Source organism: Podarcis gaigeae, assembly GCF_964106915.1.
Source record: "Podarcis gaigeae genome assembly, chromosome: 12".
Taxonomy (NCBI): Eukaryota; Metazoa; Chordata; class Lepidosauria; order Squamata; family Lacertidae; genus Podarcis; species Podarcis gaigeae.
In genome coordinates, this window is record NC_139688.1 from 19,460,968 (window position 1) to 19,487,313 (window position 26,346).

At 40.4% G+C, this 26,346-nt stretch overlaps 2 protein-coding genes across 2 annotated transcripts in view; one reads left to right on the forward strand and one right to left on the reverse strand.

The window, feature by feature from the left end:
• The window catches only part of LOC310827983 (integrin beta-1-like), a 437,041-nt gene that overhangs the window by 96,522 nt on the left and 314,173 nt on the right, over positions 1-26,346 (forward strand). The window lies entirely within an intron of this gene.
• CCDC7 (coiled-coil domain containing 7) overlaps positions 1-26,346 on the reverse strand; it is a 139,935-nt gene that overhangs the window by 54,408 nt on the left and 59,181 nt on the right. The window contains exons 29-43 of the mRNA XM_083704491.1: positions 24,852-24,971; positions 22,382-22,507; positions 21,728-21,847; positions 20,365-20,499; positions 17,781-17,909; positions 15,739-15,864; positions 13,583-13,702; positions 12,261-12,380; positions 11,196-11,315; positions 7,211-7,339; positions 5,834-5,953; positions 5,301-5,429; positions 4,631-4,750; positions 840-965; positions 45-164 (exon numbers count right to left, since the gene is read on the reverse strand). Of these exons, the coding sequence (XP_083560617.1) occupies positions 45-164; positions 840-965; positions 4,631-4,750; positions 5,301-5,429; positions 5,834-5,953; positions 7,211-7,339; positions 11,196-11,315; positions 12,261-12,380; positions 13,583-13,702; positions 15,739-15,864; positions 17,781-17,909; positions 20,365-20,499; positions 21,728-21,847; positions 22,382-22,507; positions 24,852-24,971 (1,860 nt within the window). The remainder of the gene's footprint in view (positions 1-44; positions 165-839; positions 966-4,630; positions 4,751-5,300; positions 5,430-5,833; positions 5,954-7,210; positions 7,340-11,195; positions 11,316-12,260; positions 12,381-13,582; positions 13,703-15,738; positions 15,865-17,780; positions 17,910-20,364; positions 20,500-21,727; positions 21,848-22,381; positions 22,508-24,851; positions 24,972-26,346) is intronic.

Sequence of the window (26,346 nt, forward strand, 5' to 3'; positions counted from 1 at the left end):
GTATAATGGTTGCTTGCAAGTTTTATAAATCATAGCAAACCTACCACTGACACTGCCTGGTTCAGCAGCTGCAAGAGCCTGGGCTTCTTCTAGCTCTTTCTGGTTGGCTTCCAACATTTCCTGCAACATTTCCTTCTTAATTGATAAACTGTACAATTCCATTTCTGCAAAGAGAAATTTGGAATCATTTTTGGAATCATTTTTTGAAAACAGTTTAAAAGGCAAAAAGTATTCATAAATTATATTTTTATTACAAAATTATAAATAATGTATTCATATTCCCTGTGTTCTGGGACTATAGCAAAGTAACTGTAAGAAGTTTTAGCTTTCTGAGAATCCACTATGATCTATGACATATATCTGAAAAGATGGACCCCAAAGTCCAAGTTGAGCACAATGTGCTCCTCTGCCCCCTGCAGTTAATGCTTTGTTTATCTGTCATATTTCTTTCAATAAGAAAGAGGAGGCTGTGCACAAATCCTCTTTGAGAGCCAGTGTGGTGTAGGGGTTAAGAGCGGTAGACTCGTAATCTGGTGAACCGGGTTCGCGTCTCCGCTCCTCCACATGCAGCTGCTGGGTGACCTTGGGCTAGTCACACTTCTTTGAAGGGAAAGGAGAATGTTAGGCGCTTTGAGACTCCTTCAGGTAATGATAAAGCGGGATATCAAATCCAAACTCTTCTTTTCTTGTATTCCTCACCCGAACTCTCCTTAAGCTTCAAAGTGGCTAACAAAAATTCTTCCGGGAACAGTGGAAAGATGCTAAATTTATGTCTCATTGTATCTCCACATAGATGACAGCGGCACAACTGTCTTGCAACAAAACAATTATTTGCCTACCAATAGGTGGTTCCTGCTGAGTCCTTTCTGCAGCACGACGTTCAGCTTTTTTAACATCATGCACAGTTTCCCTTAGATCTGCAATCAAGTGCTTTCTTTGCTCAGTGAGCAGCTGCAGTTTATGTTCTAAAAAATAATTACAGGCCAATTCATAATAAAGTAATAATATATGTTGAAAAAACTTCTCAAAATACAACGATGCAATTGATATGTTAACAATATCTGGAAATTTTAAAAATTAAAATTTGCATTTATAATGCTAGTTGTTCAAATTACTTTATATACATTATCTCAGTAATCAAAGTATTGTAATTACCTAAAGCAATGGTTCCCAATTCGTGGTCCATGGATCCTAAACCACCCAGGGGGTCCACAGACCCTTAACATAACAAGAACTACCATAGGGACATCGGAATTTTCAAAAGTAGGGGGTCCATGGCTTGACTTTTGGGGGGAAAGGGGGAGTCCACAGTAGTTAGCTAACTGAGAACCATTTATATAAATGATATTTCTCCATTGCTAATGGACAATGGATCTTAGGCTGGGATATTGCTTCTCCTTCTGGTCAAAGACAGGAAAGATGAACTTAGGGAAATAGGTTGGCTCTCAAATAATGCACTAGTTTGCATCCTCACCAAGCTCAAATACATTCACACATTCATACGTCCATCACAGAATATAAAGAAAACAACAACATTCTACTTCAACACTAATACAAACATGTAATACTACATTGAACAAATGTAAATAAATGTAAACCCACAACAACTGAAATGAATGTAAAAATGATAGAAATATCCTTAAGCTAAGTATAATTATTTCTCCCATTGGTAATGAAGGTCATTAGGCTGGGATGTACTACATCTAAATGGCTGCTTAAGATAGAAGAACTTGCCATAGTACTTTACTTCTAAATGTAGCTTCTGCAGAAGCATACTTATAATGATATACAAATGTGCTGGGAGATGTCCAGGTTGCTGCCTACCATACCTCAACTAATAGTGCACTCATTGCAAATACTGCAGATGTAGCTGCTACCCTTATGGAATGTACTGTCACTGGTGGAATGTACTTATAAACCTTAATAGTATGTGCTCTAATCCAACATGATAATCTTGTATTTATCATCTTCCTCCCTAAAGTTGTGAAAGGATACAAAAAGGCAATCTCCCTTAATTTATTTTGTTCTCTCTATGTACCTTTACAGTGGGACGCGGGTGGTGCTGTGGTCTATCACAGAGCCTAGGGCTGGCTGATTGGAAGGTCGGCAGTTCGAATCCCCGTGACGGGGTGAGCTCCCATTGTTTGGTCCCTGCTCCTGCCCACTTAGCAGTTCGAAAGCACGTCAAGTGCAAGTAGATAAATAGGTACCGCTCCGGCGGGAAGGTCAACCAGGTTTCTGTGCCCTGCTCTGGTTCACCAGAAGTAGTTTAGTCATGCTGGCAACATGACCTAGATGCTGTCTGCGGACAAACGCCGGCTCCCTCAGCCTATAGAGCGAGATGAGCGCGCAACCCCAGAGTCCTCCGCGACTGGACCTAACGGTCAGGGGTACCTTTACGTTTATATACCTTTACTGCCTGGCAGACAACTAAAGTGTGCCATGACTGATTTGATGGCACAGGACAAAGGGTTAGCAAAATCAACTCCTCTTGTGTATGAAAGCATGGCATTACTTTTGGAATGAAAGATGTATCTGTCCTCAAACTATTCTCTGTATGAAATGCACAAAGAGGTTTAACTACAGAATGTGCATTCAATTCAGACACCCTGTGGGTAGATGTACCGTAAGTGCCACCCAAAACAACACTGAGAGACATCAGTCTGCTTTCCTCAGTTCATCTTTCCCACATTTGGCCACAGGGTGGAGCAAGATCCCAGTCTAATGATCTTCATTACCAATGGGGGTATTTATTTGTTATTTATTTTAAAATATTTATTAACTGTTTATTATTAAAAGTAATCATGAAGCAATGTGAACAACATAAAAACATAAACATAAAACATCCAATAGAATAGCAATATAAAAACCTAAACCATAAAAGCAGCATTAAAAAAAAGGTACAGTGTCTAGTGTTAACAATCCAGAAAAGTCCAAAAAAGAATGTTTTGAAGAATGCCAAAACATGTAAGAGATGAAGCTGACCATACAGCAAAGAACAGGATGTTCCAAATAAAAGGCAGAATTGCAGAAAAGGCCTGTTTAGGGGTCATGGCCATAAAACAGTCTGCAGTCTGTATAAATATTTATTTCACTTGTTAGTTGTCTAACAAGAGGACAGTCTGTACCATCAAAGTTAAAAACATCATCAAAATTTAACAAATCAATACATAAATGACTCAGGACTGCAGCATTCAACAACCTGTCCCCCCACCCACTCGTGAACCGACCCAGACCCTGCAATAATCATCTGAGGCACTTCTTCATTGTCCTATTCCACTAGGCGTCTGAAGGGCAGCTACATGATAGCAGGCCTTTTCTGTGGTGGCTCCCTGCTTGTGGAATGCTCTCCCCAGGCAGGTTTGCCTGGCACCTTAGTTAAATATATTTATGTGCCAGGCAAAAGCATTCCTCTTCTCCTAGGCCTTTGGCTAGATGGTTTATCTCTAGCCTTTTAAACTGTGGAGGGGGTTATTGTTTTTCTTTGTTATTACGTAATGTGGGGGTGTATGGAGTGTTAGAGAAGGGGTAGCACCTCTGGTGGTGGACACGTTGTTCTCCTTATGAGGTAGTTTGCCCGCCTTTGGTCCCCAACCCTGCATTCATTTCTCACTTGTGGCTTCTACAATCTGTCAACACGTAACAGTGGCCATACCCTGTGAATGGATTTGACTAGCTGGTTAAACCAGGTGAGGGTGGCCAATGGGTCTGAAGTGCTCAGTGTGTTAGAGACTTCCCCTGCATGCAAAGACAGGCTCCGACAGATTGAGCGGGCAAGACCAATAGTGGGTCCAACAGTTCAGAATGCATGTGCTGTAGAGGGAAGTGAGGAGTAGGTGGGGATTGTGAACCTGGGAAGGTACTCCATCTACAAGAAGGAAATCTCTGATCCTAACTCTCAGCTGCCTTGTGGGATATCTTTGGAAGAAGAAAAGGCTACGGAATAAACCCTACACAAATCCAGAGTGGAGTCCCTAAGATGGTTGGATGGCATCTTGTATGCTTCCTCCCAGAAACTAATGCAGCCAAGTTGGTGCCAAACATATTGCTCTGCTTTCCATTGGACCACAGTGAGGCCAAGGGGTGGGTCTTGTCATCTTGGCAGTCCAGGATTTCCATACACACTGCCCAGGCTTGAGCACTGGAAAGGTCACTTTGGTGCTGCTAATGCAGTGGTTTGACTTCATCCCTGGAGGCACACTCCAATGTCTCCTGAGACAGACAGTTGCCACCAATGTTAGGTATTTTTGTGTTTTTATACTGTAAACAACCCTGTGATCCTTGGATGAAGGGTAGTATAGAAATGTAATAAATAAAATAAAACATAAAATAAAACATAAAAACAGCACCAGCCTTGGTGGAAAACTGAACTCTGGCATCACTATTCTAAGGACAGATATGGCTCATAAGGTTTTTCACATGGTTCAAGTTCTTTTCAGCTGTAGTGCACTTACATAAAAATAAGCATTGGTCCTTTTTTCAAACCGTGCAGCATCTTAAACCTGTGCAGGTCTTAATGCAAAAATAATCTACAGCCATTCAATGGATGCTTAGCGTTGAACATAAGGTTTTCAGTTTAGCTTAATGTCAAGACTTTAGTTGGCAAAATGAAGAATCATAGCAAACCTACCACTGATACTGCCAGGTTCAGCAGCTGCAAGGGCTTGGGCTTCTTCCAACTCTTTCTGGTTCAATTCCAACTTTTCCTTTAACCCTTCCTTCTTTATCAATAGTTGTTGCAATTCCATATCTGCAGAAAGAAATGGCTTGGAATCATCTCTTGAAAACGAATAATACCCTTAATCTCAGGGATGTGGGTTTGAGCCCCATGTTGGGCAAAAGATTTTTGAATTGCAGGGGGTTGGATTAGATAACACACATAGTTCCTTTCAACTTTACAATTCTATGAGTCTATGAGTCTTATTGGGTTTGATAAAACCCAAAAGGATTGGATAAAATAGCACAAATGCCTTAACAAAAAATCAATATAATTAACAGCAATCCTAGATGTTTGCTACATATGCAGTAAGGTAAGAATGAATCCTCTCTAGCTTCACCCCAACACACGGCCGAAGCCTTAGGGAGAAAGTTTCCACAGGTGCAAATGGGGTTTTCCCCCTAAGACTTCTAGCTGCAAGGGTTATCCCAAACAAGCCAGAAAGGGAACATACATATCTTCCTTCCTCACATACTGTACTGCATTTCCAATACCAACTGCTGTCTCCCTGATAGTAAGAAAATAACTAGTTGTATGCTACATTTCTAGCAAGTTTCTGCTTTGGCCCTCCATTTCCACTCACCAGGAGGTTTTCCAGCTAGAGTTGCTCTTTCTGAAACACGATCCTTTGCTTCTTCTATATCACATACTGTTTCCTCTAGTTCTTTAGACAATAGTTCTTTTTGCTCAGCTAGCTCCTGTAGTTTAGTCTCTGCAAAATAATTTCACACCAGATGATAACAAAATATAGGCTGAAATAACTTGCTACACGCATTAGTGCAAATTCCTTTATTACCTGGAAACTTTAAATGTGTACTGTATATGCATTTATATTACTAGTTGCACTTTACTTCCTACAAACCTTGACTTTCAGGCTGAGTAAATTTTCTTTTAACTATAATATTTTTGTTTTTGTTTTTTAAAAGCCCCTTACTAACACATTGGTGGGTGGGCCCAGTGGGCAGAACAACAAATAAGAATACAGTGGGCCAGACTAGTTTCTACACACACAAACAAACTCCTCCAACTAGGCAAGCAAGAAGCATTATCAGAGAGCTCAAGGATAAATTCAAGTCATGCTATAGATAACAGCATGAGAAATCACATCATACATACCACTGATACTGCCTGGCTCAGCAATTGCAAGAGCCTGAGCTTCTAGTAGCTCCTTCTGATTGGATTCCAACTTTTGCTGTAACTCTTGCTTCTTTGCAAACAGCTCATATAATTCCCTTTCTGCAGAAATATTATACATATATTTGAAGAATAATTTCTAAACTCATAATTGCTCACGTAAAATAAAAGGACTTAAACATGGAATTATTTCACAGAAATAACAAACTCTTTATCTTTCATTGCAGATCTTATAAAAAGGCAAAGGAGCATAATGATACACTTGTGGGAATGTGGCAAAGTAACCTCAATGTGGCATAAGTCCCTGGCAGTATCACACAGATCAAGTATGACAGTATCACACAGATCAAGTTTGGGCCTTGCCCAACATGGTACCTTCCAGATGTTTGGAGCCACAATTCTCATTAACCCCAAGCCAGCATAACCTATGGCCAGGATGATGGAAATTGTAGTCAAACATTTGGAGGGCCACAAGTTCCCCATCAGTGCTCCAAATTACAACAGTAAAAAATATGCTAATTCCCTGTCCTCCCGGTTGTTGCAAACAGAAGGCTATGTATAAATTCTCTTGTAAAGATCATAAGTGCTGCTGAGTCAGCCAAGTTATCATTTTTCTTCCTTTTCAAGCCAAAAGAAGAGATGGTACAGCTAGGCAGTAGTAGACAGTGGACAGGATGGAACTATGCTGCTTACCTGGCTCTCCAATGCCCAAATGGCTGCTGATTATGGAGAGGCATGGGGGAGTGGAGAGGTCAGTGTGGCTGCACCAGCAGAAGCAGCAGATTGATCCTGCTGCTGCACTTGGACCACACCAACCTTCTCACCAGCACTGGCATTAGGAAGCCTGGTAAGTAGAGCACTTTTGCACTGCTGACTGCTACTGTTTCTGGGTGAACCCTCTCCTTATGATTAAGTTTAGAAAGTACTGATCCACCAAGCTAAAACTTTTCTGCACATCCTTTTTCTTTATATTTATTAGTTCGTTTTTATACATACTGTCAAAAGAGCTCATGAGAGCTTGCCAGAACCATCTGCTGAAGCTGAAGCTCCTCACTTCTCTGGTAGCACTAGCAGCAGCAGCAGAGGAAGCACCCACTCAGGCACTCTATCAGTGGGGTTCTACCACCCACCCAAGGCAGTTGTTCAGTCTGTCTCATGGGTGGGTTGGCCCTGGAAAAGGGGGTTGTCCCAAGCAAGCAGGAGAGGGGGGAGACATCTCTTCTCTCCTCATATACCTGAGGAGGCCTTCCCAATAAGAACCGCTGTCATCTCCACCCCCTGATTGCAAGTAAGGGGGGGAACCTAGTTGCATGCCACTTTTCTTGGAAGCATCTGCTTTGGCCCCCAGTCCCTACTCACCAGGAGATTTTCCAGCTACAGTTGCTCTTTCTGAAACACGATGCTTCACTTTTGCCATATCATTTACTGTTTCCTCTAGTTCTTTAGTAAAGAGTTCATTTTGCTTAGCTAGCTCCTGTAGTTTAGTCTCTGCAAAACAATTTTACACCAGTAATTAAAAAAATGAATATATGCTGAAATAACTGTGCTACATACAATAATGCAATTTCCATTATTACCTAGAAACTTTAAATGTGTACTGTGTGTGCACGGATAATAGTAGCTACCTGTACTTCCTACACACCCTGACTTTCAGGCTGATTAACGATAGAGTATCTTTATTTTTTGTTTTGTTTTTAAGACCCTTATTAACATGACAACATATTATACCACTGAAGGAACAATCCTCTACAGTAGGAAGGGGAGCAAAGCTTTTCCAGACAGAGAACTGGATTCCTTTCTGGTCAACCTTCCAGAAGCCACAGGCCATTGATGGACAGGCCCAGTGGCAAAAGTGGATGGAACCAGGGGCGCCGACTTATAAAAAATATTGGGGGGGCCCATACCGGGGTCCTGCCCCAGGAAGTTTTCTAAATTTTAGATGAAAATTAGTGAGTTTTAAAGTTTTTTAAAAGTATTTTAGAGTCATATGATCAACATTAGAACCCCGAAAACTCGACTCTCTATAACTCCACACTCCGGGAAACTCGACAAGCCTGAAACACTTTTTGGCTTTGAAAAAAGAAACAAAACATAAACACGCACGGTATTTTCGTAAAAAGCTAATTTAATTTACAGTAACAATTATGCTTATAGACTACTACAGAGCAGTGAATATATAGCTCTGAAAAGACTGAAATGATATTTAAATAAATCCTAAACTATCATTAAAAGAATAAAATATAAAATATTGCTGTCGCACAATAATAGCACTTTGATTAATAAGTGAAATAGCTAATTTAAGCTTACTTTGAATAAGGCTGAGGGTTCATTAAATAAAAATAATATCTCAAAGTTAATGCTTTAATACAGTTAATAAAGTTAATACAGTATGCCTAATACTGTATGTAAATACTGTAATACTGTATGTAAATAACAGGCTTTAATTGGGTCTTACACCCTAAAAATATTTAAGTATTTGAAAATAACTAATACAGTACTATACAGTACTAAACTAGTACTAATATTTCGAAACTGAAAATTTAACATTCTGTATGTATTTAATTCTCTATTTTATAAAGATTTTCAATATTGCTCTAAATACCATTATTAGGGCTAGAGTGTCTTTAGAAAGGTGCAAATGTCGACCGTCTGACTGGATTACTGAATATGAAGTCGTTGATGACTGGTCGGATATCCAATTCATCCAAAACATCTCGATGGGCTTGAAGAACAGCCAAGTTGTTCAATCGCTTCTGTCCCATTGTTGATCGGAGATATGACTTCAGACGTCTAAGGGCGCTAAATGACCGTTCTGCTGTTGCTGTCGTGATTGGAACTACTTGGAGAAGCTTAATGCACTTCACTACTTCACATAACATTTCTCCAACTGCAGGCTCTTGTGTAATGTACTTTCTCACATCACGCATGTTTTTTAAGACCAGTTGTTTTTTATTAGCGATATTGGCTAACATATTCAAGTGTAAGCGCAGTCTCTCAATGTCTAGACAGAAGGCTAATTTCTACTAACACACATTGACCCTATCCTCCAACTAGACAAGCAGGAAGCATTACCAGAGAGTTCAAGGACAAATTCCAATCAGGCAAAACCCTCAAGGAGGCTGCAAAGAAGGACTGATAATAGCTGTTGCCCAGGGAGATTCCCAAGAGCCAGTGAGGCCTGGAGGAGCACAACTGACCCCCAGGCCAGAGTTTTCCCACTCCTGTTCTATGCAAAGGCTCCTGGCAAGGACTATCAACTTTATTCAGACAGAAGGTCTTTCATGCCAAGTATATATTGTCAGGGAACTGCCATCGGAGAGTCAGGTGTTGGAAGGGCTCAAGGAGGCTAAGAGACCCTCAGATGCTGAGGAAGGAACCAGCAGGGGGAGAGGGAGAGTTCCTGCAGAAACTCAGGCGGAGGGATGGCTCCAAGATGCTTCCAGTGAGAACAGCGGGGAGGGCTCAGGACCTCCGCTGGGGACGCCCACTCCGCGCAGGAAACTGTCACGCAGAGAATCCAGACATAGAGTTTCCGTTAAGGAACTCTTATGTTGGCGTAAATTCCGGAAGCGTCCACTGACGGATTCTGCCAGTGATTGAGGGAGTCATGCTTTGAGGGCTCCCGTAAAGGCAGAGCTTTGAGACCTATGCAAAGCTCTGAGGGATTCAGCTTTTACGCACAAGCAGCTCATTATCCCATCACATATATGTATGCTTAAATGCTTTGGTTTTATATTCAATGATGTCCCATTTGTGCAAGGACTTGGACTTTCCCCAGACAATCACCTTAAATCTGTACTGGGGTCTGCCCCAACCTTCCAAGGGAGCTTTTGTGGTGGTGCATGCCATAAATAGTCTTTTTCCCTTGAGTTACAAATGTGTTACTTCTGCAGGAAATTTATTGAGGGGATTTTGATTCCAGACAATGATACTGGACAGCATTTTAAATGATGTTTCCGCCATTTAGAGCCTATTTCTCCCTACCCTGATACTTTTTCATGTTTCCATTGTACACTAGCTTCAGAATATAAACTCTACAGGTAGAGAAATTGACCAAAAGCAATAAGTAACTTTCCGCATGAAGTCCATTTTCCTAATTATCCATTGGATGAATTATATTCTACTGAGAGAGACCAAATTGCAAACATGCGCTGGATTATGAAGAAAGCTAGAGAAATCCAGAAAAACATCTACTTCTGCTTCACTGACTATGCAAAAGCATTTGACTGTGTCGACCACAGCAAACTATGGTAAGTTCTTAAAGAAATGGGAGTGCCTGATCACCTCATCTGTCTCCTGAGAAATCTCTATGTGGGACAAGAAGCTACAGTTAGAACCGGATATGGAATAACTGATTGGTTCAAAATTGGGAAAAGAGTATGACAAAGCTGTATATTGTTTCCCTGATTATTTAACTTATATGCACAATTCATCATGTGAAAGGCTGGACTAGATTAATCCCAAACTGGAATTAAGATTGCCAGAAGAAATATCAACTACCTCAGGTTTGCAGATGACACAACCTTGATGGCAGAAAGTGAGGAGGAATTAAAGAACCTTTTAATAAGGGTGAAAGAGGAGAGTGCAAAATATGGTCTGAAGCTCAACATCAAAAAACCTAAGATCATGGCCACTGGGCCCATCACCTCCTGGCAAATAGAAGGGGAAGAAATGGAGGCAGTGAGATATTTTACTTCTTGGGTTCCATGATCACTGCAGATGGTGACAGCAGTCACGAAATTAAAAGACACCTGCTTCTTGGGAGAAAAGCAATGACAAACCTAGAAAGCATCTTAAAAAACAGAGACATCACCTTGCTGACAAAGGACTATATAGTTAAAGCTATGGTTTTCCCAGTAGTTATGTATGGAAGTGAGAGCTGGACCATAAAGAAGGCTGATCACTGAATAATTGATGCACTTGAATTGTGGTGCTGGAGGAGACTCTTGAGAGTCCCATGGACTGCAAGAAGATCAAACCTATCCATTCTTAAGGAAATCAGCCCTGAGTGCTCACTGGAAGGACAGATTGTGAAGCTGAGGCTCCAATACTTTGGCCACCTCATGAGAAGAGAAGACTCCCTGGAAAATACCCTGATGTTGGGAAAGATTGAGGGCACAAGGAGAAGGGGACGACAGAGGACGAGATGGTTGGACAGTGTTCTCAAAGCTATCGATATGAATTTGACCAAACTGTGGGGGGCAGTAGAAGACAGGAGTGCCTGGCGTGCTCTGGTCCATGGGGTCACGAAGAGTCGGACATGACTAAATGACTAAACAACAAGAAACAGTTAAGGCAGCATGAGAACATAACATAACAGCATGAGAAATCACATCATACATACCACTGATACTGCCTGGCTCAGCAACTGCAAGAGCCTGAGCTTCTAGTAACTCCTTCTGATTGGATTCCAACTTTTGCTGTAACTCTTGCTTCTTTGCAGACAGCTCATATAATTCCCTTTCTGTAAATGAATGAATGAATGAATGAATGTTTTCAAAACAAATTCTAATCTCAGAATTGCTCACATAAAATAAGGTTATTTTTAAAATGGAATTATTTTACAGAAATTGCAAACTCTTTATCTGTCATTGCAGATCTTATAAAAGGGCAAAAGAGCCATATGAAACCCTTTGGGAATGTGGCAAAGTAACATCAATGTGTCATTACTTATGGCCAGGATGATGCAAATTGTAGTCAAACAACATTTGCAGGGCCTCATGTTCCCTGTCACTGCTCTAAATTACCACAGCAAAAAATGTGCTAATTCCCTGTCCTCCCAGTTGTTGGAGGCTATAAATCATCTTGCACTGATCATCAGGGCTGGAAGGTCAATCTAATTATCATTTTTCTTCCTTTTCAGCCCCAAAGAAGAGTTGGTACTGCTAGGCAGTAGCAGTCAGTGTGGCAGAGTGGCAGAGTGGGGCTGTGCTGTTTGCCTGGCTTCCCAATGCCAGGACTGCAGGTAGAAGCAGCAAATTGCCTCTGATACTGCACATACATTGCATCAACCTTCCCACCATCTCTCTCTCACTAGCACTGGTATTCAGATTAAGTTCACAAAGTATTGACTCACTGTGCTAAGACACCTCTGCCACACATTTTGTTCTCTCACATTTATTTGTTGAGTTTTGTCCAGCAACAATACCTCTCAAGCCAGCTAACAACACTTAAAATCCACTATTGTTGCACATTAAATTATAGTATAAACTGATGGATTAAGCTTGAATTTCTTAGCATTCCTGATCCCGTCCTATGACCTCCATAGTTCTCAACTGGAACTATGTCTAAGAATGATAAAGCACAACATCTCCTTTTGATGGTCTCAGTAATGAAAGTGATAATAAGGTTTGTAATATGCACATTATGTGTTTTTGTACAACTTAAGGTAATTTCATTTTAAACTTACCAGCAGTAAATACAAATCCTTCTGAGACACTATCCTGTGCTTTTTGCATCTCATGCACAGTTGAATCTAGTTCTGCAGCTAAGCATCTTCTTTGTTCAATTAGCTCTTGCAGCTTATGATCTACAACGATATGTTACATCAGTTTGTAACAAAGTATTAATACACTGTTAAATAATTGCATTATTTAAAATAACATCAAGCTTTTAAAAATAATTCCTGTTATGTGCTCAAAGCATCAGTTGAGGGAGTACTACACATATTATATGTGGTCTTTTTATGTGTGCTTAAATTAGTCACTTATTTTAAAGAAACCATGTGCTCCCATCACTCATCAGCTGATGGGCAGTGGGATGGGGTGGGGTGGGGAAACCATTTCCATTGAAATTGCTGTTAAAATGGAGGAAAACAGCACAAGCAACACTGACACTAAACCCTACATATATTAAGTAAAATAGAAACATCATCATCACCCGACCCCACCCCCACCCATCTTTCCCACCCACACACACCTCTTTCCCCCTTTTCTTCCTAATGTCTCAACAAATGAAACTGATTTGTAAAAATGTTACATGGGGGGGGGGGGGAAATACAAGAAAGACATTGCACATACTTTTGTAAATCAAGAAAATCTTTAATAAAAATACATTTTTTAAAAAATGGAGGAAAACATCTCCCACGCAAGTCAATTAGTTTGTACTTATGAAAATACAAAAATAATACTCTATAGCTAGTGGTTTTTTTCAAGAAAATAGGTCGCGCCTCAACTGCCCACCCACCCGCTTGTTCGCTCCTTCCTTTGCTGCTTCTAATGTCACTTCCTGCAGCTAAAGGCACAGCTTCCCAGAGCAATTTGCCACAACCTTTGCAATTGCCAAAGTGCCTTCTAGGAAGGTGCCTGACGATTGCAAAAGGGTGGCATGACCTTTCTACAATCATCAGGCACCTTCCTGGAAGGTGTTTTGACAATCGTAAGGGTCGCGCCCAAGCGCCTCTGGGAGGCTGCGCCTGCAGTCACAGGAAGTGGTGGTGGCAATGGAGGAAGCAGCAATGGCAGTGGAGGAAGTGGCAAAGGTGGGGGGAGGGGAGGAAATGAGCAGGTGAGCAAGCAGGCAGGCAAGCAGTAACAGCAAGATGGTGGCTGGGGGAAAAGCTGTGGTGGTACAGCATACCGGCAGGTACCACCTCAAAAAAAGCACTGTCTATAGCTATGCAAAGGTCATTGGACAGTGCCCAAAAGTTAAACTGAAACAGAAGGATCCTAATTCTAAGTAGAGGTGTTTCAGACTGTCAGCTGACAACATGGGAAGCCAGATCATACATACCACTGATACTGCCAGGTTGAGCAATGGCAAGAGCCTGAGCTGCTTCTAGCTGCTTCCGATTAGATTCCAACTTTTCCAATAACTCTTGTTTCTTCTCTGATAGTTCATATACTTTTCTTTCTGGAAAAAAATGTGCTTCAATCAATTCTTGAAAAATAGTGTCAAAAGTCATCCTTGTTCTCAACATCATGTAGAATGATTTTTTTTTAACTGACTCATTAATATATCTTCTTTTGCTAAAGCAAAGCTTAAAAAGATGGCAAATGGGTGCTTTAGGGAATGTAGCAACGTAACTTAAAGAGGGAAATTCCCTGACAATCCAAGAGATCTGTTGTGATAATGTACACTGAAGTGTGAAAATCTGGGGCCCCTCAAGCTATTTGGAGACAGGCAATGCTGAGGCTGAGAGGAGATATGATAGTCATCTTCAAATATCCAAAGGGCTGTCACATGGACGATGGAGCAAGAATGTTTTAATCTGCTCCGGAGGCCCCAAACAAATGGCTTCAAGTTACATGAAAGGAGATTCCAACAAAACATCAGGAAGAACTTTCTGATGGTAAGAACTATTTGACAGTAGAACAGACTTCCTTGGAGGGTGATGGACTCTCATTCATTGGAGATTTTTAAGAATAGGTTGGATGACCATCTGCATTGCAGGGGATTGGACTAGATTACCCTTGGGGTCCCTACTATATTATTCTATGAAGGTCCTCTCTAAATAAATGTTTTGATTAAGAAAGAAAAAGTGTCTTAAAGTAAGTTTTAAATACAGTGGTACTTCGGGTTAAGAACTTAATTCATTCTGGAGGTCTGTTCTTAACCTGAAGCTGTTCTTAACCTGAAGCACCACTTTAGCTAATGGGGCCTCCTGCTGCCGCTGCGCCGCCACTGCACAATTTCTGTTCTCATCCTGAAGCAAAGTTCTTAACCCGAGGTAATATTTCTCGGTTAGTGGAGTCTGTAACCTGAAGCGTATATAACCTGAAGCGTATGTAACCTGAGGTACCACTGTATATAAAATGAAAATGATATGCATAAATAATCTCACATTGATTGTCAGTTATTGAGGGCAATAAATATAGTGACCCTCCATTTTGCAATGTATCTGTTGCTGGAAGCCGCAGAAAGTGTGTCCAAGTAAATGATTTTTCAGGTGAACTATCTCAGGGTAGCACTGCCCTAGAAGCATAGCACAGGGCATACTGCTGCCATGAGCTTCACTTACCTCAAGCTACCCATACTCAAAATCCAACAGAAATACCTACTAAAATTAATAAGTGCCTCAATAGACTGGCCCTCCATGTTGCTGTCATCAGAGAGACTTGCATTCTTTGCAGCGCCTTTGTGAGATGCAAAGAAGATCTCTCAACTGGCCATAGTTTCTCAGAACTTTCCCTTCCTCAGTTAACCTTATGGAGCCAATTTACAGTGAGGGGGAAAGGAGGCACAGCTTCAAACTGTCTTTTAAAATTTCAAACTTTGTCTTATGCTATGTCAGCTGGACCTATAAGAGAACCAAAAGCAGCAACAAGAAGAAACAAAGGAGATGTGGCTTCAGATCAACCTTCATAGTGATATCCTGTTGTGGTAATTTCAGTTTCAATCATTTTTCCAGTCTTAAATTCAGTTCTGCACCATGGGCATAGCCAAGATTTGGAGGCGGCAGGTCTTTTGTTGGGGGTAGGCAGAACCTCATTTCACTATGTATTTTTATTGATTTAGAGGGGCTGTTTCCCTCCCTGCCCCCCTTGGCTACACCCATGTTCCACACATTACTACATCTGTATGTGTATTTTATTTTATGACTTCATGAAAATCCTTCAGCACTTTAGTGCTAACTTCTAATACAAACATTTTGGTATGAATTTCCCCTAATAAGCACATTTCTGCAAGCATTTTTCTTAATATTGCATTTTTAATGTCATCTTATCTAATATATGAATTTTGTTCACACTCTCCTTATTATACACATTTTTGTGAACATTATTTGACTGGAGAACTGCATAGGAAAAATCAAAACAGGACATATTTTGAAGGATAGCCACATTTCACCTATTGTTTCAGGAAGTGCAAATTAGGTAGGTTTGCATTAAAATGTGAAGCAAACTGAATGTCTCCCCACCCCTTTTTAAGAGTACTTATTCTCTACTTACCAGTAGGTCGTACAAACACAGTTCTTTCTGAAGCACGACGATATACATTTTGTATACCATCCAAAGTTGCCTCAAGATCTGCAGTCAGACATCCTTTTTGCTCAGCTAACTCCTGCAGCTTATGCTCTACAAAAAAAATTCAGGCTAATTCATAACAAAAATATTAATATATATGGAAAGAATATATTTAATATGAATACTTAGCATTTATCAGGTGTTTCTTGTGCCACTTCACTGAGCTGAATGAAATGCCACCTCCTCCCATCAGTTACCACATTCATACATGGTCAAGTTAGGAGGAATATTTCATCAATGAGGGCATTTTTTTGCATGGGCGGGTGCATGCTCTGCACCTGATTACTTTGGAGCCAACCAAAGACATTCAGCCAGGTTTGGACTTTGTATACTAAGGATGTTGTTGAGAATGCTCACATGAATTCTAATAAGCTCCCATAGTTTTCCAACTCAGAGTTTTAACTTGTGGCAGTCTTGTGGGCTCCAAACTGAGATATAAAAAACTCAAGTTTGGCTCCTGTGCACACACCCATTGCCTCAGGATTAACTGAGTTAATCCCTATCAGTCAGAAATAATGAGAGTTTAAAAGCTCCCATGATCCTTTCTGGGAAAGTGCTGTGGCTGCCTTTGTAGCTCAGAATTGAACTTTGCTGACATATCTATCAGAAATTGCAATACAATTGCAGTACAAATGACAAATGTTGCTAGAGACTAATGGCTGTCTTTGCAACTGAGAATGGGGTAAGCAAATAGCTCCTTGGGAATATTGTGCACAGCTTCCTAGGCTTAAATGTGTGATTCCCCCCCCCCAAACCCCTCTTATGAGCTTGGTCCACCCAAAGTCCCCTTGTAAAATGTGTTCTGCCAAAATTGAGTATGATGATGCAAAGACTGGCAACACCACCTCCTCAGTCTGAGAAGCAACTTTACTTATGGTTTCGCCTGCTAAAAATGCACACTGCATTATTCTAGTGCCACCACTAGGACTAGTAGGCTAGGGCTGCTGGTGCTCAATGCCCTTTCCTCAGCTTTCTGGAACTATGTGAATCAGCGGCAGCCAGTGAATTGGAATGGTGATGCTGACTGGGTATAGTGGCAGAGTCAATGTGATTATTTATTCATTCATTTTATTGTATTTATATCCCTACCAACATTCATCTAACCAGTTATGGCTAGAAGAGGGAAACTATTAGTTCCAAATTGGTAGTGAATGGCCAAAAAATGATTATACGACAAGTGATATGACAAATTTGTTTCTTTATTAGTAACATATGAAACAAATAGGCCACATTCGTTTCTTTTTATTATTACATGAATATACCCTGTAATGGTTATATGGGGTTGCTCGTGCGTAAGTTGCTGCCACTCCTGGCTAGGTTGCCTGGTTAAACCTTTTCCTGGCTGGACAGCCCTTCACTTTGTGGCTGTTTCAGTTGCTAGCAGAATCCGTCAGTGGGCGTTTCTTGAACTTCTTCCAGCAAAGAAGTTCTTTGATGCCAAGTCTACGCCTACTTTCCCTGCGCGGAAGTCTTCTGCGCAGGGTGGGTGTGGGTAGCGGAGGACCTGTGCTCTCCCCGCTGGTCTCCGGCGAAGGGTCCTGGAGCCCCCTCGCCGATTCCCCCATCCGCCCCCCTTTATCCATGGTGTTACGCTGATTTCCTTCCCCAGCCGATGAGTTCCCTCTCTCCCTGCTGGGCCCTTCTCCACCATCGCTTGGGAGCCTTGCCTCCACTTCTGGCTGCGATGTCAGTTCCCTGACATCCCCCCTTTAGCAAAAAAGACTACTTGGTACTCAACTGTAATGAAGATTTCAAAGGTAGGAAAGTGATGCTTTCAGACCCAATCTAACCCCTGGTCTTGCTGGCTGCCTACAGACTGTTGTAGAGCAATTCTGTTACTAGAGAGTGCTCAATGCCCATTCTGGAGGCATATCTTCTGGCCTTTGTGAAGCTGCTTGGCAGGTAAGTACCTTAATTCAGTGAACATATATTTGTAGTTGAAGCAAGAGAAATCACAGTATACATACCACTAACACTCCCTGGTTGAGTAGCTGCAAGTTCCTGAGCTTCTTGTAGTTCTTTCTTAGTAGATGCCAACTTCTCTAGTAACAGTTGCTTCTTTTCGGTTAGCTCATACAATTCATTTAATCCCTTTTCTGCAAGCAAAAATATTTTGAATCACCTTTTGGGGAAATGTTTTATATTGCACAAAAACTCAGTTTTCAGTCACCCACAAACTTACTGATGCCATTTAAAATATATAATGTTATCTGTCAATGCAGATCTTAAGACACGGCAAACAGTTCGTTTGCTATGTAAAATCCCATTTTTTCTGTTTCTCAACTCTAAGTTCCTCCTTTGAGCTCTAATTGTTCCTAACATGAAGCCAGAAAGAGATCACCCTGTGCACTGTACTCTGTCATCTGTGGTCTCCCTGTGTGGAGTTTATCTTTTGCTGCTATGCTGAGATTAGATGCTCAGACATATTTTTTCTTGGGAGGTAAAGAACACTGGTCCTTACCTGAAGAACATTTATCCAGGATGACAGGCCATCTCATTGTTCCATGCACTCCAAGGTTGAAGGAAGTAGACATGGCTTAGTGCTCCTCAGCCTCAATTCATTTCATGATGAGACCATGGATTGATTCAAGACAGGTCAAGCAACATAAAGAGGAGTAGGAGACAAAGCATTGTGCCCAAGTGCTGCAAGCCCTGAGAAGCTACAAGCTGGGTTTTTTCTTTGTTGACTGAGCATGTGGTCTTTCAGAGCATTGATGCTCCTCTTTATGTTGTTGGTGTTGGTGGCGTGCTGCCTGAACTAAAGAGGAAGAGGCACCTGACTTAGCCTCTGAAAGAATGATTGGGTCAAGGAGCGCTGGAAAATGTTGAAGTTGTGGTCCTTCCTGAAGGGCTGGCCTACTCAAAAGGGTTGGAAAGGCTGAGAAGGGGAATATGGGCGATCTGTCCTGCTATTTCATGGTGGCTAGACTGGTTTACAGAATCTCCTTCAATGCCTTCTTGACGAAAGGCATTGTACCCACATATGCAGCAATGACCAAACAGACCCTGTCAGTGCCCCAGTGTCAGAGCCACAGATGTCTATGTGCTTACCACCCACCACAGCCATTGAAAGAGTAGCAAACTGGGTAACACTGAAGGTGACATCAGACACAAAAGCAACTGCTCTATGCAATTTCAACAGGGTTTTCCTAAGCCTCTCTGGATCTTGGTGAGGGTTATCTAAAATTTTAACCAGCCAGAGCACAGGTACTCAGGAAAGAGCTAAGGCATCACAGAAGGCCATGGATGGAAGTAGGAAATAGTGCTGTCAGTCTTGAGCAGCGTAAAGTCAAGTCTGTGCTCAGAAAGGTCTTTGAATTGGACATCCCCTTCTTTAGGAAGTAGAGACCAATGAACACATATATAGTAGCATCCACACCTGGGACCTTTAGCATATTCATGAAGTAAGGCTCTGGTGAGTAGCATTTGTTAGCCTGAGAGGCTTGACAGTATTTTTTGAAGGGAATGGGTGCTGGAATGGAACTGATGGAATATTTTCTCCTTTAGCAATGCTATACCCTTGGAAGGAGCAAGAGCTACATCTGTTGAAGACTAAGAAAATCCTGACATCTAGGGTCTTATGAAGCCTCAGAGGCAAGAAGTTGACAGGCTCAAAAAGATGGTGCAATGAGCTTTCCTCTATATCTGAATCACCACTCCCCCTCCCATCTAAGAATTTAGGGTTCAATAAAGGATCACAGGGATCCAGATCATCTGACAGGTTTGAAGGCAGTAGAAGACAAGGGCAGGTGGTTGTGAGGGAAGAACTCACATACCTAAGAGAGGAAATCCTAAGGATGAACAAGGGGGGGAGCAACAGGTGGCAATAGGCCTGGGGTGGTAGGAGGAGAATTGGAGGAATAAAAGGACCTTTCTTTTTTCTTTCATTTTTACACAGAGGAATAAGGCAACACAGAGATGAAAGGGACCTTAGCAGAGAAGGGGAGAAGAAAAAAAGTGCAAAAAACTTATGAAGGGGGTCAAGCAAGAGCTAGGACAAAGAAATGAAATAGAATAGGGTTGAGGAGCACCAAGGCATGCCTACTTCTTCAAATCTGTGGTGCAGTGTTTGGGTGCACAAGTGCCTGGATGCCTTCTTTAAGCCAATAGGCCCCACAGATATATCAATCCTAGATTCAATACATGTAGTAGATGGTGGCACAGCAGAGATAGGGAGTGAAGACACCCTGGTCCACATTTCTGGGCTATGACTAGACTATAGAAGATCTCTGTCATTGCATTTGTAACACTGACAAATATAGTGGTACCTCGGGTTAAGTACTTAATTCGTTCTGGAGGTCCGTTCTTAACCTGAAACTGTTCTTAACCTGAAGCACCACTTTAGCTAATGGGGCCTCCTGCTGCCGCCGCGCCACCGGAGCACAATTTCTGTTCTCATCCTGAAGCAAAGTTCTTAACCTGAGGTACTATTTCTGGGTTAGCGGAGTCTGTAACCTGAAGCATATGTAACCCGAGGTACCACTGTATGCACATTATGTGTCATTAAACATAAAAATAAAAACACCTCAAGGTTATTTATTCATTACTCACCACTGGGTATTAGAAATAAAGCTCTTTGTAAAGCCTGAACCTCCATTTCTTGCATATCTTGCATACTTTCCTCTAGATCCTTTAGCTCTTCAGTCAAATGTTGTCTTAGCTCAGAAAGTTCCTGAAGTCTTTGCTCTACAAAATTATTTCATAAAAGAACCAATATATTTGAAATAACTACATGCAGTACAAATTTGCAATGGATACACAATATCCATAGGAAATGGTTAATAGTAAAAGCACTTGTTGAAAGCTAAAATAACTATATATATGACCTCAACAACCCTATAGGGTTTAACACTGTATGGTCATCCCCATTTTTCCGATGGCAGGGGGATATTCTACTAAAGGGGAAAAGCCTTCTCTCATAAAGCAAATAACATTCCACTTCTCTAATTTTGAGTGAAAAGTAGGAAAAGCTACAACAGGAAACAGCAAGCAACTTTGGACTAGTTTTAGTAATAACTAATAAGATGATGATGATGATTAAAATGGTTACAAGGAGCACATTTCAAAATGGTTCCTCAAATGAACTACTAGCTGTGCAGTATAACCAGAGGAAAATACACACTAGAAAAGCTGCCATTGATGTTCTAAAAACCGCAATGGCCCTAAAAACCGAAGACTCATGGGCAAAGACATGAGTTAAAAGGAAACATTTTTAAAAGTACATTACAGGAAAACCAATTTAAGTTGTTGGTAAAATATATATTTTGACCAGCAGAATCTGCAGTGCTTAGCAGTTTCCCCACTTCCTAAAGTATAAGACCCTAGCTTAAGAGACCCACAGAAAGAGGAACAAGCACAGATCTACACTCATGGTTTTTAACATTAAGGAAGGATTAAGGAATGGTTTCAATAACATATGGACACATGACATCCTACTTTTAAGATTCATAATGCGTTATTAAAATGTGACACCAGAGCGGCAGAGCAACCAGCAGCAGTTTTGATGAAAAAAAAACCCAAGGTAAAAAACACTTTAATTAATAAGTATGCCTTGTGACATTTTAAAATGACATATCTAACATCATTCTAACAACGTTAAATAGATCAGTGTAGATCTAGCCCAAGTATCCACTCCCTCAGATAATAGGTGCAGATTGGCTGCTGTGAAAAAGTTGAGACACACTAGGGTATAAGCTTGTAAAGTATAAGCCTAAAAGTGTAATCATGACTCTGTTCAAATTCAAAATTCAAAAATATTTCTGATTAGCAAGCTACCACTAGTAATATAAATAAATAAAATCACTATCCCTCCTTCCTCAATGAACATATTTGTTTATGAAATCTTAATAAGGCATAAATCTGTCATTTATTATTTCTAGGTAAAAAAACATTTGAAGTTTTGTGCCTTTTTTACCATTTGCACTGTCTGACTGGAGAGATGCAAGCGTTTCTGCTTCTTGTAGATCTTTTAGATTTGCATCTAGTTTTTCTTGCAAAAGTTTTTTCTTCTCAGATAATGCAGAACGTTTCATTTCTACAAGGAAATGCCTCAGAATTATTATAAATGACTATTCCAAAGTTGTATTTAAAATTTGAAACAGTTTTGATTACTTTTCAAAGTAAGTTCTGTTGAAATCAGTTCTCTCTACTTCTGTGTAACATGGAAAGAGTTGTGCAATGGATTTGATGGAGTCCTGGGCCAAATCAGGCCTATTCAGAGGGATGATGCCACCTATTCATGGATTCAGGGAAAGTCCTCTCAAGGATTTTGCTTCCTCTCCAGAAAATTGCAACTCGTTGACTTTCAAACACACAGAAACATGACAACCCAGACTCTTAATTCCAGCCAGCAAAAATACAACCTTAATTATCACTCAATAATACATCACTCACTTTTTCCTACTTGTTGAATATATTATCCATTGCTTATGTGTAGTTATTTAACTGGATGGATTTGCTTACTATGCATTTTGAAAGTTAGGTTTCTGTGAGTGCTTAATAATGAAGAACATTAATTTTCCTTAGTTACCAATCTAATGACAACAGAGTATACAGTGGATGCAATTACCCTGAAGTTGACTTTTTCCAACAATACTTGAAGCAGAAGGTTGCGCCATTTGCAGATCCTGCAGGTTTGCTTCTAGATGAGCAGCCAGCACCTTTCTTTGTTCTTTAAGCTCTTTTATCTTTTTATCTGTGGAAACACAAACACTTTGTACATTTATTGTACATTTATTGGACTATATATATTTGAAACTAAACAGTACTTTCTGCTTTTAGATAATAATCTGCTTTTAGCAAATGTACCAATGAACAGCTATGTAATATCAATCATTCATATGTATATCCCACTTGATTATCACAGGTTTATGAAGCAAATTGCAATGCTATAAAATTACAAAACAAACTTATGAAAACACAAAAACCATAATAAATGTTTAAAGGAAAGGACATATTTAACAATATCCATATGGTAATGGGCTGCGACAAGCCACACTGGTGGCAGGAGAGGATGACAAGAGTGGCAGAAAGAGTCAAGGATAATCAAATGAACATTTAAATATCTTAGTGTAGAGTAGCATAGCATAGAATAGTATCTAAATGTGTGTTTTTTTATTTGCAGAATATGCATAGATACATTTTCAAATTGGTATCACTTGGTACTCTTTATCTCAAAGACAATCCTAGTTGTGATCCAGAATCACTGTTAGAACAGAGTTGCTGCAAAAGACTTGTTTGACACCAGCAGCAGGCCTAACCACACCTCCCAAAAAGAAAGTTTGTTGACAATATGTGGATAGTTATCTGAGCCTTGGTTTTATATGGACTACAGCTGAAGCTTCCTGAAAGGTACCATGGGTATTCCTCTTAAAGGGGCACCAAGGCCTCCCCTATGCTAGCATTTCCATGTCTTCTGGTAAGCAATTCGTAGAGTGGAATTTCTCAGGCCTATCCGGAATACTTGCTGACTGCAGTGTTCGGGTGGAAATCGTCAAAATGTCCAATAAAACCCAAAAGGCTGTTTTCTCAGATTTTCCATAAAAATAGCTCAAAAACGTCAATTTTTAAAGCTCAACTTAAATATGGCAACCCTAATAGAGCCAATTCTGTTCTATTTGTTTATTCTCTTCTGTTTGTTAATGTTTGGGCTTGAGTGATAGTTTCTTTTAGTGTATCAGAACAGTACAGCAGCTGAACAGCTTTTTAATGAATTGATAGCAGTAGGTTATAGAAAAACCAACTTTAAAAGGGTGAAATTAATTTACTAGCGTTAGAATCAATTAGAATCAAGTTAGAACAAGTAGTTAATGAGAACTTCTTGGTGAACACAATCAATTTAGTGTGGTGTTAAAAACAGCTTTGGGGGAAGTGAATCAACTAAAGACAAAGAAGGAGAAAAATCACTAGGGAAAGAATCAATTATACTCTCCACAGAAGAATTAATTAAGCACTCAAAGCACTGTATAGGAAGTAATTAAGCACGTCACAGGGGGAAATAGTTTGGGGAAACTGCACCAAACCAACCTGGTGCAGTAAAACTTCTCAAAACAAGTGAGCAAATCACTCGTAAGAAGTGAGTTGAGCAAAATGTTATTGGAGCTGGTGGTGTCCTGGTGTTCCCTGGAGAAAGGTTATGTGGAAAGTTTATATTTTAAAATTGGAAGAGTAATCCTAAATTAAGGAAAATTCCAAAAAGCAGCTGTCACAGCTGAGAAAATTCTAGACCTTGGCCCCACAATCTAGATGTCCCAGGATGAACAAACACACAGCAAGGCCTTACCAACAGATTTTAATGCATGAAGGAAATTACACTGGAAGACATGCCCCTTTGGATATCCTGATCACAGGTCACTAACAGTGTTCAGTGTTAACATCAACACTTGCATGGGAAAACAAAAAAAAATTCCTTCCAGTAGCACCTTAAAGACCAACTAAGTTAGTTCTTGGTGCATGCACACGAAAGCTCATGCCAAGAACTAACTTAGTTGGTCTTTAAGGTGCTACTGGAAGAAATTTTTTTTGTTTTGACTATGGCAGACCAACACGGCTACCTATCTGTACTTGCATGGGAAGTAAGAAAGAACTCATCAGCACCCCAGTAAAGGACAGCTCACATGGAATACAGTACAGTAGATCGGTAATCCCTCAGAAGCACTGTCTACAACCTCCTCAGATTATGATCTATCAGTATAACCAAGGAAGCTTTTTTTTCCCCTAACCAGAGTTTATATTGCAGTGTAATTCTATAGCAACCAGCTTAATATTTGTAAGTTTTCTTACATAGTACTTCGTGTTTTAGCTAGTATTATTTAAACTCGAATTAACATTAGATCTTGATCTTCCCTACAAAATAATCAAGAAGTGTGCCAAAAGTAATTTAAATGCTTTCTTTTTGTGTGTTTTAAAAGTTACAGAAATCTATTTTTGCCACTTTTTTTGTTTTAAAGTGATACAAGCCTACGTGAACCTGGTAAAGAAAGATCTAAGGTTTCCATGTTTTAGTTTGACATTAGAATATAGCATAACTTTGTACTTACCACTCACACTTCCTGGTTGGGTACTGGCAAGAGTTTCAGCTTCTTCTAACTCCTTCATATTTGATTTCAAACTTGCAAGCAAAACTTTTCTTTCTTTTGAGAGCTCATCTATTTCCTTCTCTGCAAAGTGAAACATGTGAGAATTAAGTGAGAATGTTCTCATGGAGATAAAAATAATACAGGGAGCAGATAAGTGTGCAGACAGAAGCATATTTAGGGTCCCTTGCACCCTTGGAAAGGAGCTGTATCAGCAAGTGCTGATTGATGATAATCAGAGTTTTTGTCCTCATGGCACATTGAAGAGAGCATGAAGTATGTTGTCATCCTTGCAAAATTCCAGAGCAGGAGACCCAGTGAAACTAGAGGCTCCCCTGCTCTGTCACAGTGGGGAACTGCTGCAAAGCAGGGCCTTACGATGTTGGTGGGGATGACAGTTAGGAGGCAGCAGCTGCTGCCACTATACAAGGCTCAGGCTCAGTTTGCTTCTTGCTGAAGCCATGTCCAAAGTCTGCCCAGGATTATATCAATATCAATGTTCATCTGACATGTGGTGCCCACAACACAATGCTCTGGTTTGCAAATGTGCTTATGGGTCTTTAAAAGGGTTGGCCATCACTTGGGCTACAGGAATGATACAATCACTCTCGTTGCTGTTTATCATTTCTTTCTCTTTTGTTTACAAACTGCTTTATGCAACTTTTATCTCTTTCATATCTTGTCTAGTCTGTGGGTTGGTGCCTTACTCCTGGGGATTCAGCAAGAATACACTTTTGGTAAATAGCTTACACTACAATCCCATAATGGTCTGCTCAGAACTAAGGACCCCTCCAGTCATCTTTTTTTGCAGAGAATTCATCATGATTTGTGCTCACGGTGTTATTGGGGGTATTATATGCATTGACTTAAATACTGTTTACACCTGCAAATTTTTTGGGATAGTCCTGTTGCTTCTTTTCCAATCAGTGCATATTCTATAACTTCCTGCTGAAATTGTTTAATTGTGTTGGGGAAAGATTCTTGCATTGCAGGGGATTGGACTAGATGATCCTAAGGGTACATTCCAACTCTGCAAATCTAAATCTAAAATCTCTCCCTTTGGGAGAGCCCAGCTGTGCAGAACTGAAATATGCCTGCCGCCTGGTGCCTAGCCAACCCCAGAAAGAGGAAGATTAAACAAACAAACAAACAAACAAATAAAGCTGAAGTTGAAAAATGTGTCCTCTTTCGGGAGTTTCCTTTAAAAAAGAAAAAAGATCTCTTGAAATCATGGACTTCATCATGGGGAAGGATTTCTTCAAGCCAGTAAATCCATTTGGACTGACTCGAGGAAATTTCAAGGAATACTGTATATATATTTTTTAAAGATACATTGCTCATGTTATTTACCTGGATTGAATTCTGCATTTTGAAAGTTGGGTTTGTGGGAGGGCTTAATAGTGGAGAACATGAATTTTCATCGGTTACCAGTCTAATGACAACAGAGCATACATACAGT